The sequence below is a fragment of the Pagrus major genome, chromosome 17 (assembly GCF_040436345.1).
Source record: "Pagrus major chromosome 17, Pma_NU_1.0".
NCBI lineage: Eukaryota > Metazoa > Chordata > Actinopteri > Spariformes > Sparidae > Pagrus > Pagrus major.
Window position 1 is genome coordinate 7,783,080 of NC_133231.1, and position 15,699 is coordinate 7,798,778.

The window sequence follows — 15,699 nt, forward strand, 5'->3', positions numbered from 1 at the left end:
CCACATTTGTGCGGTCCATGATGTTAGGAATGACAACTTGTAGGAAGCTACCGACTGCTTGTTCTATCATCAACGCTAGTGCTGCTGGCTAAAGTTACCAACTCGGCAGTTTACCGCAGAAGTCGCCATGAAAAAAATGCGATATGGTTGAGGAGAAATGGAGGTTTCAGGAAAAACAGATCCCGTCTGACTTTGTCGGACCTAATAGGCCAGATAAAGTGATCTGCCTTGTCGACCAGTTGTCGACCAAACAGAGTGTCAACCTAGCATGTTGCTAGCATGGCTGAAAAAGCATAGATGTGTTTTCCCACTGCAGTTAAGATGAACTGTCAACAGGGACTTTGGTTCAAGTATGACAAGTATGTTTTCTTGACTTATCACTTATCATCTCCACAAAGGTGTCACAGTGTGTGCCTTTACTGTTGTCTTTACTCCTCTGGACCGATACCTGCAAATTTGTAGTATCACTAACAATTTGTATGATTATGATTTTTGTAATTGAAAAGCAACAACACAAAATGTGAATCCTCTTTGAAGCCTTTCTTTAAATAAATATTTGTATTCATGTTGTCTGCATGAGTTTAATTAATCATTTTATGAATTGTTAAAGCATCAACTCATTAACCAATTCAAACTGACTACCAGGAAAGCCTATAATTACTGCGGTGACAACCCCTGCCCCCATATAGAGCTTCTCACAACGATCTCTAACTTTAGCAGATTCCTGGGTCGGAGGTGTTTGTGCTCTAACATGCGTCAGCTCTGTAGGGGCCCACAGCTGTCCCTGACAGAGGGGTCACTAGCCTTACTGTACCCTGCCAGGAGTCAGACTCCTTAAATGAAAATAGGCTTATTGTCCAGATAAGAAGGGAGCCCTCTGACATTGCAGCATGATTTGTCATAACTGTAAAACTGCAAGTCAAATTTAGTGTAGACTGATGGCCAAACCTTTTAAAATCCCATTTTGTGTCTGTTTTATTCACCTCATTGTCTTTCACAGTCAGTGCTTAAAACGATTATGCAGCTGACAGATGGAAGAGACTTATTGTATTTGCCCCTCCTGCTAAATTCAACCTCACTATTAATCTAATAGCTTGATAATCATGCAGTAAGCTCCTTGATACAAAGAGGACCCATCCTTCTAACATGTTCAGACATTTGCCTTTATGTTTCAACATCACCCTAACTTCTTGAAATGTAAGAACTTGCATTAGCGGGTAAGGAGGCTCTGCTGACCTTTGCCTTCCCAGGAAGTGGTTGAAGTGGCTGGGATCTTATATCAGAATGGAGGGCACGTGTGCAGGCCCAACAGCGCGGAGCAGCAGGCCTTGACAGTGGGCCAATCGCCAGCCACCATGAATTGGTGGTGACAAGTCTATTCTGAGAACTTGTGGAGGTCTGAAACATTGACTCCTAACCAGGAAACTATTCAGGCACTCTACCTCAGAGTCTTATTATTCCTTTATCTGCTTCAATCAATCACATCATGCCTCCATTTGCGTCTGTCTGCTGCTGCGATATCTGTTTATAGACTGAATAAAATTAGATGCCATTAATACAAGAGTGAAATTAAGCCCCGTTCCCTTTAGAGAGTCTATTTGTGATCATTTATTAAGTGCTAATACCACCTCAAACATTCACACAGCTATTGTAACACCAAGTCACTACGAAAACCAGCAGCAGCAGCAGCAGCAGCAGCAGCAGCACACCACTGACAGGGTTTATCATGCCTGGTGATACATTATTTCTGCTGAAGCTGGCATATTTGATATTTGGATGGCTGAGGGGACTGGGCCTCAAGCCATATAAAGGGTCAGTGTGGGAAGTTTGAAGTTCACTGAACACTTTGTGCATAAACAGTGCATGAAATCACACTGATATGCGGCCAAGAGAGCATGGCACCATGCATGGTGATGCAGATTACCCCAAATGAGAGAGCTCTAGGCTTGATGTTTAACACATAGTTGCCTGGCGTGTCTTTGCAGTTGATTCGTATGGTTTGGAAATTAATGTTATTTTCTGCTTGAGTTTGTTCCTTATGTGTTGTTATGCATGACCTCTGAACTGCCAGCCAGTGCACCATAAAACATGGGCTAAGTAATAAAAAGCTTCAGAAACAACTTCATGTGACTTTAACACACTTAAGCCAAAGCTTGCAGATTTACACACATACAAGCTTGCTGCCGCCACCACCCCCTCTCCTTACATGTCGGGCAAACCGCGGCATGTCAGTGATAAAACATTTGTTTCGTAAGACAAAGGAATGCCTTTCTTGTACAATGAACCTGAGAATTCATTTGACACTCCAGTGAAAACCCCACCCAGCCTTCAGAATGAATCATTAACTTTACATGCACCACAAAAGACAAAGTAAAATCATAAGGGATGATTGAGAGCTTATCTGCTGCAGGTGGAGTACGGTCATGGCCTGAGGCATCAACATCTGTAGAGTAGTCTGACTAGATAGATCTCTAAGAACTGTTGTGTGCCAGGACTTATTTTCATTAGCTTCCTCATTACACTATTGCCACAGACTATGTCTGCTGTCACTGACACTGACTTATTTAATTGAATATTTATGCATTGTTCTTAATGTGTTCACATTTAATGTTTGTCTGTGGCTTTTAGCACGTGCTGTATGCAAGACTGTAAATTTGCCCTCAGACAATTTTCTTGATTGCTAACGAGAGCTTGACAATGTGCTAACAGTTTGCCTCAGATCCCATCAGTGTCTTTGCTCACAGTGGTCTGACAAATGACACTGTAGTCCAGCTGTCCAGGACAACAGATTTATGGCCTGCTGCTCCTCTGTGGCCCTGAAAGCGGATATTTGGCTTACTCAGAACTGGCTCACTTCATTTGCCTGTTGCCATGGCAAAGCAAATGAAAACAGTTTTCCCGCCAGTGTTTGGATGTGTAATGCGTGTGTGGTTTCAAGCAGCGGGGGAAAATGCATCATTTCACCGCTGCTATAATTTCGCAACTAGATCACTCTGTTCCAGCGCGGTACCGTCTGCTTACTCTACTCCTCAGTGAGTCCTTTACTACTCAGTGGGATGAGTGAACATGTTCTCCTGCTCTTCCAGTTCAGTTTTCACTGGACACTTGCAATGACAGGACACTCTCACTGACACAGAGAGACGGACGGGAGACAGATGTACAGAAGAGAGCAGTGATCTAGGCAAAGAAACCCGATATCATGTTCCTGGGAGTGCTGAAAAGGTTAGCTATAATGCGCAGTTCTTTATATAGTCTTGCAAGACAGATCCTTGGTTCTCGGCTAATTCAAGGCATGGAGCACTAATGTTAGCCGTCTAAAGTAGCAGCACAGTTTCATGCTGCTTTACAGTATGTTGCATCACTCTAATGAGCCACTATGGGAAATACTGATTAGTCTATGTAGTTTCCTTCACTTGGCGACTTAGTGACCTGCCAAACAAACACAGATATGAATAGAATTGAATTTAATAATAACTCTGCCAGACCACGAGTCATATCAAACTACCAGTCAATAAAATCTTTATAAAATGTCACCAGCCTGTAGTTTACACATTCGAAGACTGTGACAAGAGAACTGAGAACCACACCTTGTGTATGGTGTAAAAGCTCCTCAGTGATACCTGATCAGGGAAATGTGTAAAACTAGACACCTTACACTCGGTAACCTACATTGATGCCCAGCGAGTTGCTCCCAGGCAGGATAGATGGATGCCAACTGGTCGACTCTCGTTCTTCTAAACTAATCTCTGCCGGTGTGTGTGACATGCCACAGGGTGTGTGTCAGCCAGTCGTAGTGTGTGTTTAGAGGTGTGTGTGTGTGTATTATATAGGAGGTGTGTGATTTCGTGTGTGGGTGGGTGTCTCCGTAAAAGTCACAGTGCTCCAGAACATGTGCTCAAACACACTACAGAGCTCTGTTGCTCCATTGATTAGACTTCCCTCGTTACTATTTCAATCAGTTTATTGCAGACACTTTTCTTCCCTCTTCCTGCTGTACTATTTACTTTAGTGAGAACTTTTTTCCATGCCATTTTTTTTCTAAGCAATAGAGAGACAAGGTAGGAGGAGCCCGGCTGAGACGTGTGCCTCACTCCCTCTCTCTCACACACTCTCTCACACACACACTCCCTCTCTTCCATTCTGTCATTGCCATTTCGGCAGAACGGAGACTGTTCATTCCCAGACACGCTGAATGCAGGGGGACAGCACACTTTTAACTTTGTTTAAGTCCGATTTCACAGAGGAGTATTCTTTTTCTTCACGATACCCAACGGATCGGCAAGAACAAGAGGAAAGAAAAGTAAGAAAAAAAGATTACATGGATTTCTTCTTGTACTCTTTCTGATTGAATTAAGAAGCACGTGACAGCTGGTTCTGTGCCACTGGATTCTCACACAACGAGGCGTGAGGTTATCTTATTTATCTTCCTTTCATGTTGTTATTTTCAGTTTTGCTTTGAGAAAGTTTACTGACAAAAAGCACAATGGTTGCTGGAATGCTGATGCCCTTGCGGGACCTAAGGGCCATCTATGAGGTCCTGTTTCGAGATGGTGTCATAGTGGCCAAGAAGGACAAGAGGCCTCAGACCAAGCACCCTGAGGTAGAAAGTGTGAGCAACCTTCAAGTAATCCGTGCCATGGGGTCTCTTAAATCCAGGGGCTTTGTTAAGGAGACATTTGCCTGGAGACATTTCTACTGGTACCTGACCAACGAGGGCATTGTTTACCTGCGTGACTACCTCCACCTTCCTGCTGAAATTGTTCCTGCCTCCCTTCAGAGGGTTAGGAAGCCAACTGCCACCCTGGCCATTGCCCATCGGGCTGCACGGGTCCAATCTGTGGAAGGTCCTACATCATATGTTCCTAAGCCAGGACGCAGGGGTGAAGCAGAAAGCCAAGAGGCTGTGGCCGAGCGTCAAGGTTACCGCCATAAGATGATGGGTACCCGAGAAAGAGAAAGGGAAACCTACTCTGATAGGACCCCCAGGTTTAGGGGTCGTCCACTGGCTGCAGAACCAGTCAGGCCAAAAGCATCATGGGAAGTGGAGGACCAGCCTCAGCCTCTGTTTAGAAAGGGGAACAGCTTCAGAAGTGAAGCAGCTGTGATGGAGGAGGGCAGGGTGAAAACAATCTCTCCTCAGCAGCGTGATGTGAGAAGTGAGAGGCCAGTAACAACATCACAGGAGAGAAAAGTGTACGAAGTCCAAAAGGAAAAGGCCCCATCTGTCCAGGTTCAGAGAGCAACTTTGAAACAGGATGTCTCGCAGACCACTCTGATATCATTGTCATCCGAAAAAGCCCTACCATTAACTGTGGCTGCTGAAGCTGCAGGTGCTGCAAGATCAAAGGTTCCAGCTGAACCCTTTACTTCCAAAACAAATAAAGAGAAGCTTATCACCGATGAAACAACTTCCATTAAGTCTGGTAGAATGGTATCAAGCCATTTAGAAATCACAACACTTCCTGAGAAAAAGGTCAAAGAGGAGAAGGCAACAAAAGCAATCGTGGATCCAATTAAATCTGCAAAGGTCAAAGCCACATCTGAAATGGTAACCCAAACACTTATTACAACTACTGCTGCTCAGGTAACCTCCAAACCCCTGAGTGACACTGTCACTGAGGCCGCTGTCCTCACAACATCTTTAAATAAAGATGTCAAGGAAGGGAAGACAAAAAAAGTGACTGTGGATCCGGTTAAACCTGCAGAGATCAAGGCTGCATCTGAAACAACAACTGATGAAGTAAAGCCCCAAGCAGTAATTACAATGGCTGCTGCTCAGGAAATCTCCAAACCCCTCACTGGCACTGTTACTGCTTCCCCTGTCAACACAACACCTGTCAATAAAGATGTCAAGGGAGGGAAAGCAGAAAAGGTGATCATGGATCCAGTTAAACATGCAGTGGTCAAGGCTAAACCGGAAGCAGCACTTGATAAAGTAAAGCCCCAAGCAGTTATTGCAGTGGCTGCTGCTCAGGAAACCGCTAAACTCCTTACTGACACTGTCACTACTGCCCCTGTCATCACAACACCTGTCAATAAAGATGTCAAGGAAGAGAAGACAGAAAGGGTGATCAAGGATCCAGTTAAATCTGCAGAGGTCAAGGCTAAACCAGAAGCAGCAGCTGAAAAAGTGAAGGCCCAGGCGGTTATCACAATGGCTGCTCAGGAAACCTCCAAACCCCATACTGACACTGTCACTGCCACCCCTGTCATCACAACACCTGTCAAAAAAGATGTCAAGAAAGAGAAGACAGAAAAGGTGATCAAGGTTCCAGTTGAATCTGCAGAGGTCAATGCTAAACCAGAAGCAGCAGCTGAAAAAGTGAAGGCCCAGGCGGTTATCACAATGGCTGCTCTGGATTCCTCCAAACCCCATACTGACACTGTCACCGCCACCCCTGTCATCACAACACCCGTCAAAAAAGATGTCAAGGAAGAGAAGCTGAAGAAAACAAAGGTTAATGAAGAATCAGTTAAACCTGCAGAAGTTAAGACCCCAGTTGAATCTAAAATAGATCCTGGCCCAGCCAAGAAAACTGCCAAAGTAGCTGCCACTCAGGACACCACCAAACCCCCACCTGACAGTACCACCAGCGAGCCTGTGTTGCCCACTGCTGCAGTAAAGGAGATCTCTAAAGTTATAGTGACTGAGGAGGCCATGGATGCTAAAGTGACCTCAGTGAATCTCTCAGCAAAGCCCAAAAATGATGTAGCACCCCAGAAAACTGCTATGCTGGCTGAGTCCTCAGTACTTGAAGTTAAAACTTCTCTTAGTACAACAACTCTCTCAGCACCTATTGCCAGTGCTGAATACACAAAACCCGCCCAGGGGAAAGCTCCTGAGATGGAGATGATTACAAAACAAGATAAGACGGATGTGAAGGTGCTCCCTCCTGTGGAGAAAGATGAAAAACTAGTGCCAGGTGAGACACCTCAGCTGAGTCAAAATGGGGCCACAGAGGTGATTACTGAAACCAAAGAATTGGTTGAGGGAAGATCTAAATCAAAGAGGAAGAAAAAGAAATCTCCAAGTGAGATGTCCAAGAGTATCAAAGCTGAGGAACAACCTGACTCAAAGTTGGAGGAGGAAAAAATCTCAACGGACAAGCTCCCTAAGGAGGAGGCTGAAAATACCCTCCAACCTGCACCAGTGATTACCTCAGAGCTGTTGACCGTCTGCACCAGCAAAGACAGTAATGGGGCGTCACCTGTGGTGGAAAGTAAGACTCGAGTTGAAAAAGATGTTGATGGGGGGAAAATAAAGGAAGTCCCTCAACAAATGGATGGGAAGCCAGTAATGGAAGTCCTTGACCAAACTGTCAAACAGAGTATTACTGAAGTAGCATCACTACCTTTGGATCAAATCCCACCACTGCCCCCGGTGGAGCTTCCGAACAATGCACAAGTAAAAGAGAAGGTTGAGGATAGCACAGTCAGCAAAAAAACACAGGGACCATTAGGCTCAAAGGACCAGTTACAGGCTAAATTGCCCCACGTGGAGCCATTGAAATCTGAGGAAATCACTGTCACTAAAGTGGAAACAGTAATGGTGCAGAAAATAACTCAAGTGGAACTTAAACAAGCAAGCCCTAGACCTGAAGAGAAAATCCCTGCACCTTTGACAGAATCTGAGAAACTCACTGTCGAGACTAAATCCCCAATAATCACAGAGAAAACTGCAGAGGAACCTTCAAAGGGTCGGAAGAAAGGGAAAGGGAAAAAGCAGGTTCAGACACCAGCCTCAGACACTATAAACACAAAGCCTGTCTTTATGCCTGAGGCAGAAACATTGCCGTCCACTAACATTACATCATTACCCAGGGACAGCCCTGTCACGGCCTCTGAACTGAGTGTTTCTCCAAAGATGACTCCTGAAAGAATGTGCATTGAGGAAACTGGGCAGGCAGCAGCTGTGCTCTCTGAGGCCCCAGCAGACAAAGGGGAGGTGGAGCCAGCACCGCTCTGTGCAAAAAAAATCAAGCGGGAGGTTCCGAAACCAAAAACATCCTCCACTGTGAGGGAAGCACACGCAGCCGGAGAATTAGCGTCAGCAGCACCAGTGGTAACAGCAGAGGCAGCTGTAGCTCAGGCACAGGCCAGCCCCCTCGCCAAGCAAGAGGAGCCTCCCAAAGTTGCACAACATTCGGCCAGTCAGGCAGCAGAGCGCAGCACAGAGAAAAGGCTCTCTGTTTCCAAGGCCTCAGAGCAGGAGGAAGAGAAGAAGAGGGACTTGGAGAAGGACACACCCTCTGCCACTGCCACACCCGCAGCTGCCCAGCCTGACCAGCCTCACCTGGGGGACACCTGTGACTCTGTAAACCCTGACACAGACGAGGCCGCTATGAAGAGGAAGATTGTAGTAGTGGAAGAAATAGTTGAGGTGAAACAAGTTATTAGTCCTCAGGCAACTGGGGAGCAGTCACCTCCTCCACCTGTGCAACATGAGGCGGAAGGAGAGGAACTGGACCTGGATGTTCTGGAAGCAATTGCCATAGAGCGGGCACTTTTGTCAGGGGCAGCGGGGGTCAAGGTGCAAGGAGCCTCACCTGATGAAGACTGGGACCACTCACTGGAGGAGCCAGAGGAGAAGACGTGGCCAAACTTCGTTGAAGGTTTGTTTGAATATGTGCCAACTGGCCTACTCCCTATCTTATCCTACACTCTGTGCATGTGGTGTACTTACTCTTGCATCAATGTTTCCACCTTTCTCTGAAATGTGGGAGGTCTTAGGTAGGGTATTTGATGACAGCTCTATTGTTGCTCTTGCACAGTGTCATGTGCTTAAAAGTATTTCATATTCTGAGGAATATCCTCATACTGCAATTGTCTGTCGGTGCCGTCTCTTCCAAAGTATTGTTTTGGCTGGTTTGATTACAGTTTATGGCTTTAAGTTACATATTACAGAGCCCAGACTGTTCTTTATGATGTGGACTTGAGACAGTCTCTCTTTAGGAAAAGCTTCAGTGAGCTGGTGAGAAGAGTCAAGTGAGATGTGGCTGTGATTTAATTATGTGTGTGTTAAAATAGATGAAGTATCAGTAACACTGTCATGGCATTCTGGAGTGTGTTCAAAGCACTGTCAGATTTCACACAGGCATCATGACACAGGCTCCTCCTTCACACATAATCACAGGTGAAAGTTATACATAAAAACTTTATATAAAACTTTTGCATTCAGTATCAAGTACATTTGTATCTGTAAATTACCCCAGTGTTTACATGTAGAGCATGTGGCAGTGGCAGTTATCAGTCTATTTTATTATATAATAAATTCAACCCAAAAATCACACATTTTTTGGGTGGGGAATTCCAGTGCTGTTTTGTCATACTTTGCGTTCTGCACATGTGTCGGTGGAAACAATAATCTCTGGAGCCATCTCTGAGTGTTTGCCAAATGAGATTATGCAGACCTGCACTCATTCCAACAAGGTGGGGCAGTTTGCTGAGATCCAGCCTCGCCTGTTCCCTGAAGAGATAGTTGTGAGTTACAGCCAGGCTGACTAAGAGAGGGAGGTGTGGTGCACTTGGGAGGATTTCTCCTCCTTACTCCAGTAAGACGATGTTCTTGGCACTGTTCTGTGTCTGTGGTTGTTTTCTCAGTTCTCTTTCCGCCTGTCTTTTAAAGAAGATAAGCGTGCCCCTTGCATGCCATTATGAAATGGTATGCGTAGGACAAGGGAGTTATGTAGACAGTGTGATAACAGGGGGTACAGGGGGCCTCTTTTGCCAGATCTGGAAAATAACAGCTCTAGAAAGTCCAGAAAAAAAGGTGCCATCTCATGCTGTGGTTGGTGCTGCTGAAGTGAAACTAGCAGTCTTAACTCATGATGGTGAGGCATATTCACATGACTCCAGATTTGGCATGATGTCTAATATTTCACAACTTTCTGAAGTTAAATAATATTTTAGTGTGACTAATGTGTGTATTTTAGTGGCCCTGTGAGGATGTATAGCAGTGGCTTCACATGGGCGTTGTCTGTTGTGGGTGTGAGCAACGGACAAAGAGTCAGGAAGTTGGAATAGCTTGCTCACAGCTCCATGGGTGTGTTTGTTTGGTTCCACACGTGACAGCAGGTCTGGATTCAATTAGCAGGCTGGTTGTTTTATTCAATCTGTGGTACTCATCAGGAAAATAAAAGTCCCCTTTGCAGTTTGATAAAACTGGATTTATGACTCACATCTACAGCAAACACCATATGCAATTCATCATAAACGGAACTTAATTAGCTGCAGTGCACTTCAACATATGGAAATATCTTGAACTCTGCTTGGCACCGATAACTGGAATTGTGAACGTTAAAAAAAGGTTCCAGTGCTACTTTTAATCGTGGAGGTTTTTCTGATGTGTGACAGAATCAGATATGGTCATCAGATGACCACTGTGTTTGGTGACCCACTGCTGACATCTGCTGTCCGTAAACAACCATTGTCATCTGCCACACAGACCACATGCTTCAACTGTAGTCAGAGGTGTTTTGATAAAAGCTTTAGCAACACATTTTAGCAAGCAGTGGACACACCTTGTTTTCATTTTATCAAGCTTAGCATTACCCAGATTGTGTACTGTTGCCAAAGCAGCTTACCTAGAGTTTACCTCAGATATAATGAATAGTGTTAGATAAGGCAGTGGTTTTGCAGAGATGCATTTTTTTTTAGTGCCGTGATCCCTCTGAGTGTGGCATTCTTGGTATGCCAACTAATTAAATAGCTGTCAGCAGCAGACTCTGTTACATCCTGGGATTTAGCTGCAGTTAGGTATGTCGACGTTTGTCCTGCTGCAATGTCTGTTTCCCTCTCATTGCGTCAGTGATGTGAAAACCAGGAAGAGGGAAAATATTTGAAAAAAACTGACTTATGCCACAAAAATGTTGCTTTCAAAACAAGAGCTCCTCTAGCTTGGTTTTGATTTCAAGGGAGCACATTGCGTGATGCACTTTTGATTTGTGTTGAATGGAGGGTGCTGTGTGTGTGCTTGAACAAAAGCTGTGCAGTGAGCACTTTTGTGTGAAATGAACATGCCTGAGAGGCAGTTTAAAGTCCCACTCGTGGCACCAGGGGCAATTAGGCTAAATCGTATCCCAGACATGTCACCGAGGTCCTCCATCTCTGAAATCATGCCCGGTGCATACTTGTGTGATTGGTTAAATGAGGAGCTTCAGCATGCTGCAGCTCTGTGCCTTTCATTATGGTGGCACTTCATTTTGATGTCGTGACTCACCCGCAACATTCTCAAATCTGAGAGCTTGAGTTATGAGCGTGACCTTTTCGAGGAAAAAAAGAATAGAATGGAGGATATAATGAATGTTTAATCTCATGCTATCTATCAATAGCCTGTGCTGTGAGCTGGCAGTTTAACTAGCTGCTTCTGTTTCTGCTGTTGGCCACCAGTGATGTTTTCCTCAAAACAAAGTATATGACCTTAGCTGCTGTGACCTATCTTTTACTGCTGACTCCTCCTGTGAAAACACTTCTTTATTGGACTCATCATAAGTGTCGGAACATATTGCCTACCTTTCTTTAATTGAGACATAAGCACGCCAAGCAAACATTTTAACAATGAATAGATGATGAACAGTGTGTGCCAGGGCTGGAAATACAGAGTCCGAATGAAACTGGAGAAGATGACTTAAGTGCTCCAAAGCTGCTGCATTATTTCTTAAAAAAATAAATAAAAATAAAATCATGATCTAAATAAAAAGCAAGAATCAGAAACCAATACCTCTGTGATATAATTTCAACTGTGAAATGTTCAGTAGGCAGGGGCACGCAAATAATGTGCGTGCAAATGACTACTCAGTGGCCTTGAAACTAGATGAAAGTGAAAGCTTATCTTTCATTTTCTCTGGCCGATACATCTGGCCACCCTCCCATTCAGACAAGTTTCCCTGCCACTTGGCTTCTGACAGGCCAATAAAAAAAAAAATCAAAGGAGTACTCTTACTCTTTCGCCTTTTACCTGTCTATGTTTTCAGAAACACATTTACGTGTATTGTTCGGCTGTAATTTGACCAGGCCATACATTTTTTACCTCCTTGAAAACGACCAAGCATTCGCCCCAACTTGCATGTGTTGCTCAGGGCTATGTCACAGGTTTTGTTGTTCTCATTGGTTGTCGGTCTATCCATTAGCATCCACAGAAGTTCTGGTCTTCGTCCGTTGTTAAGAGCCCTTGGAAATCGAGAATGAACTTAGAGGTTTCTAATATCAGACTAATACGCATTTGCGAAGCTACGCTAAGTACACGGTGTAATGGGCAACCTTCTCCCCCAGGTCCCAGTTGAGTGATCGTCCAATACAGGAGTTTTAGTTGCCAGTTTGAGAATGTTTGGCGGGCACAGCGTTTGATATCAAATTTAATCGCAGTCTGTTGCAATATAATGACTAGAGGCTAGACAGTAACACTGAATCAGAAATCTGTTGGAGCAGTAAAGCAGTTAATTCACTGTCGACCAAACCCCGGAAACAGAGAGATCAATAACATGTGGGATTTACTGAGAGCTTGGCCAAGATGGTTATGACATTAGTCATTTCCCAGGGTACACGTTGGGCTGACTGACTCAACTTCAGTTTTGTGACGATAGTTTGTGAGTCTCTCTGTAAAGTGTGCACATGTTTAGTATTCTGTAGGACTAGGTCTTATTTTAAATTTGACCTTTAAGTTTTGACTTTTACTTTAAGCATTATTTTTCTCAAGAGAGACCTCACCAGCTGCTCAGTCATTAACTGTTAAGTAGAGGAGAGCAATGTTTACAAAATGGGGCTATATGGTTGTAGACCGAGGCAGGAGGCATTCCCCCCAGGACAAAAGCTTAGAATACCTCACGGCTATGCGCCTTAACATGAATGATATGTGCATGAGGCTGTTCAGGAGTTCAGGAGTTCGTGAAGGCACATGAAGATGTTCATCATGAGGAATTCCCTGCGATCCTCTGTAAATCCCCCGCATGGATTCTCAGTATAGCTGCCTTCATTTCACACAGGACTTCCATCTATAGTGTCCATGTTTCATGAGGGAAGACAACCCCGGCTCTGCTCTCCAGACACTGGTTGGAATTGCTTTCAGCATTATGTAGAAATGGAGCCAGTTGTCAGCAGCACAACTGACAAAGCCATATGCATATATTAGAAATGACTATATTTAGAGAATGTTGTGCATAGCTGTGATCCCAAAAGCAATAGGGGATGAACATTGAGAGCTCCGGCCACGCTAAAGTCTGTCCATCACTAAACTCTGCGTGAGGCAGGTTTAGTAAATATACCAGCAGTCTTACTGGAGCTCCCAGTTTCATTCTTATTGGCTTTGTTGCTATTTCTGTGCACTTACGTTACTGCCAGGGCTTTTCCCCATTTCGACACTGAACATATCCAGTTTAACTGACCTCATGCATCATGAGGGAAACAGAAGAATAAGCTAAAATCTCGACATCAGAAGTTTTACTGCATTTTGTTTTATCATCATTGAGTAAACCATTGCCCAAGTCCTTGTGGTATGGTAGTGATGAGTCCATTTTGTACGTGCTGACAATATTACGTCCAAATGATGACTCTAGCACATAAGACACCAGGGGGCTCAAACATGAGATCTGTTTTTCTTGCTGAGTGCTGTGACTTAATATCACAGAATAAACCTGCCACCATCGTGATCAAAGAGCGAAGTAGGAAGAGAGTGTGGGGTGCTTGTGTTTGTGGGGGGTGTCTCTAGGGGGCGAGTATAGCCAAGTGTCCCGCCAGAGCTCTTCCATCAGTTTCTAACTGTGACACAGTGATCATCTGGCTCTGGTGGATATTTATAACCCTCAGTCAGCTCCTGCCCTCTCCCCCTGCCCACCCACCCCCCTCATCCCTCAGAGCCCCTCGCCCCCTCACCCCTCGCCTGCCCCCTTCCCCGAGCTTGTTGTGTCGTCCCTCCTCCCCTGTCCACGGGAGAGCAGGCTGACGGATCCTAGCAGAAGGCACAGCCTGTCAAAATTCAACACAACAAGCCCGTTCAGAGCAAACAAACGGGAGCCTCTCCTGTCCTCTTCATTCCCCCTCTGTCCAGCTCTTCTCTTCTTCTTCCTCGTCATCCTCTTCCTCTCTGTACCGTCTGTTAGATGAAGATCATACCTGGTAGGTCCACAGAGTGGGGTTGCTGTGGCGTGTCTGTGTGTGTCTAACTGCGTCCGTCTGTCTGGCTGCTGCCTGCTGTTGAGTTTTTTGGCAAAGGCACTGTGTGAAACCTTGTTGTGTTCCCGATCGGTGCTCATACTCACACAACAGAGACACGCACATTCACATTGAACAGCACAGCCTTCAGCTACCGCCACGCAGATTGTGTTCCATATTTAAACCTGTCCACAATGTGACCGACGTGAGTTATGAGTGAGGTTGGCTGCCTTCTATATTTTCCTTTATTTTGTGGTACGTAGATACAAGTGGGTGAGTGGGCAGGTGTTGAGGTGGGACATGTCACCCCCCCTACACCCTCCCCCGCCCCCCTTTAGGAGGTGTTTTTCCCCTCAATCTGACATCTGTAAACAAACAGGGCTGATATAAAGAGATTTTTTTTAATTCAAAACCTTTGTTTGTCGGCGTGTGCGAGAGACGGCTGCGTGTGCCTGCTGTCTGGGCTATTTCAGATTGCCGTAAAACACGACCACCTGCCATGGCACCGTACAATCCCAGTGCATCTGCTGAAGTGTGTTTGTTATTGTTGCCGTGTCAAAAATATAGAGGGGGCTTTTAAAATTTGTCATTTTCATTCATTTTTATCACCATGCCAACTATCTGGTTGTGTTTATTATGCTTGTGTACTACGGTAAGGTAGTTTCTAATAATCACATTGCCCTTTCAGAGAGCTGGACTCCCTTAAGGATATTACTGCCTGTTATTGCTTCATTGAGTCTGACCCTGTTCTCCAGAAATGAGTTATTAGACAAGAATGCAGATAGCAAGGTCATCCTGCAAGATAACATGAAGTGGTTGTCGTAGTTAGATGGAATGTGTGGCAGAGGTGCATCAGATAAGGAACTAATACACACAATATCGTGTTATTTTTCATCCTGCGGCAGCTGATACAGAAAGATGCCAAAAATAATAAAGATATCCGTAACACAGATTAACATGGATGAAGAAAATATTTAGTTAAGGCAAACACATTTTAACTTAGAACATACAGTAAAACTTTGTCCAGAATAGGCCGGTGTATGAAAACAGCTGAACAATCACTAAGAGGCAGACCAGAAGAAGACTGTCAGTAATAGCCTCAGGGTGGGTAAAACAGCAGGAATTCCTTCTCCGGACTCCTTTTTTAAATGTCCCTGCCACACCCACACTCCCCTCTCTCCCCCCTCTCCCACTGAAGGCCCCACCTGTCACCCCAGCCCAGGCTTGTCCCCTCATCCCCTCTGTCTTATCTCTATCTTTCCCAACAAATGCCTCCAAGCCCCCCAGGACCCACTCTCCCCGCCCTGGTGGTTTTGGGGCACTTAGTCACCCTCATTGTATTTTGGCACCTGAGAAAACACAAGAGGCACGGTAAGAGAGATGAATGTTGCAGGATGCTGAAATAGTGGTGTTTGTAAAGGTTAAAAAAAAGGAATGGGAGGAGCGTCAAAGTCTCAAAGTAGCTGGATGCTAGAGGATTGTGTGCTTTATTGCTTCCTCTCTCTAAAACTGACTCGCTAAAATGTTGATTTTGGTGCTAATACTACGTTGGCA

At 44.9% G+C, this 15,699-nt stretch overlaps 1 protein-coding gene across 1 annotated transcript in view; it reads left to right on the forward strand.

Annotated features, from left to right (window-relative positions):
• Nucleotides 1-4,483: 4,483 nt before the first annotated feature.
• LOC141012044 (plectin-like) overlaps nucleotides 4,484-15,699 on the forward strand; it is a 67,807-nt gene continuing 56,591 nt past the window's right edge. Inside the window, exon 1 of the mRNA XM_073485423.1 lies at nucleotides 4,484-8,612. Coding sequence (XP_073341524.1) covers nucleotides 4,484-8,612 — 4,129 coding nt within the window. The remainder of the gene's footprint in view (nucleotides 8,613-15,699) is intronic.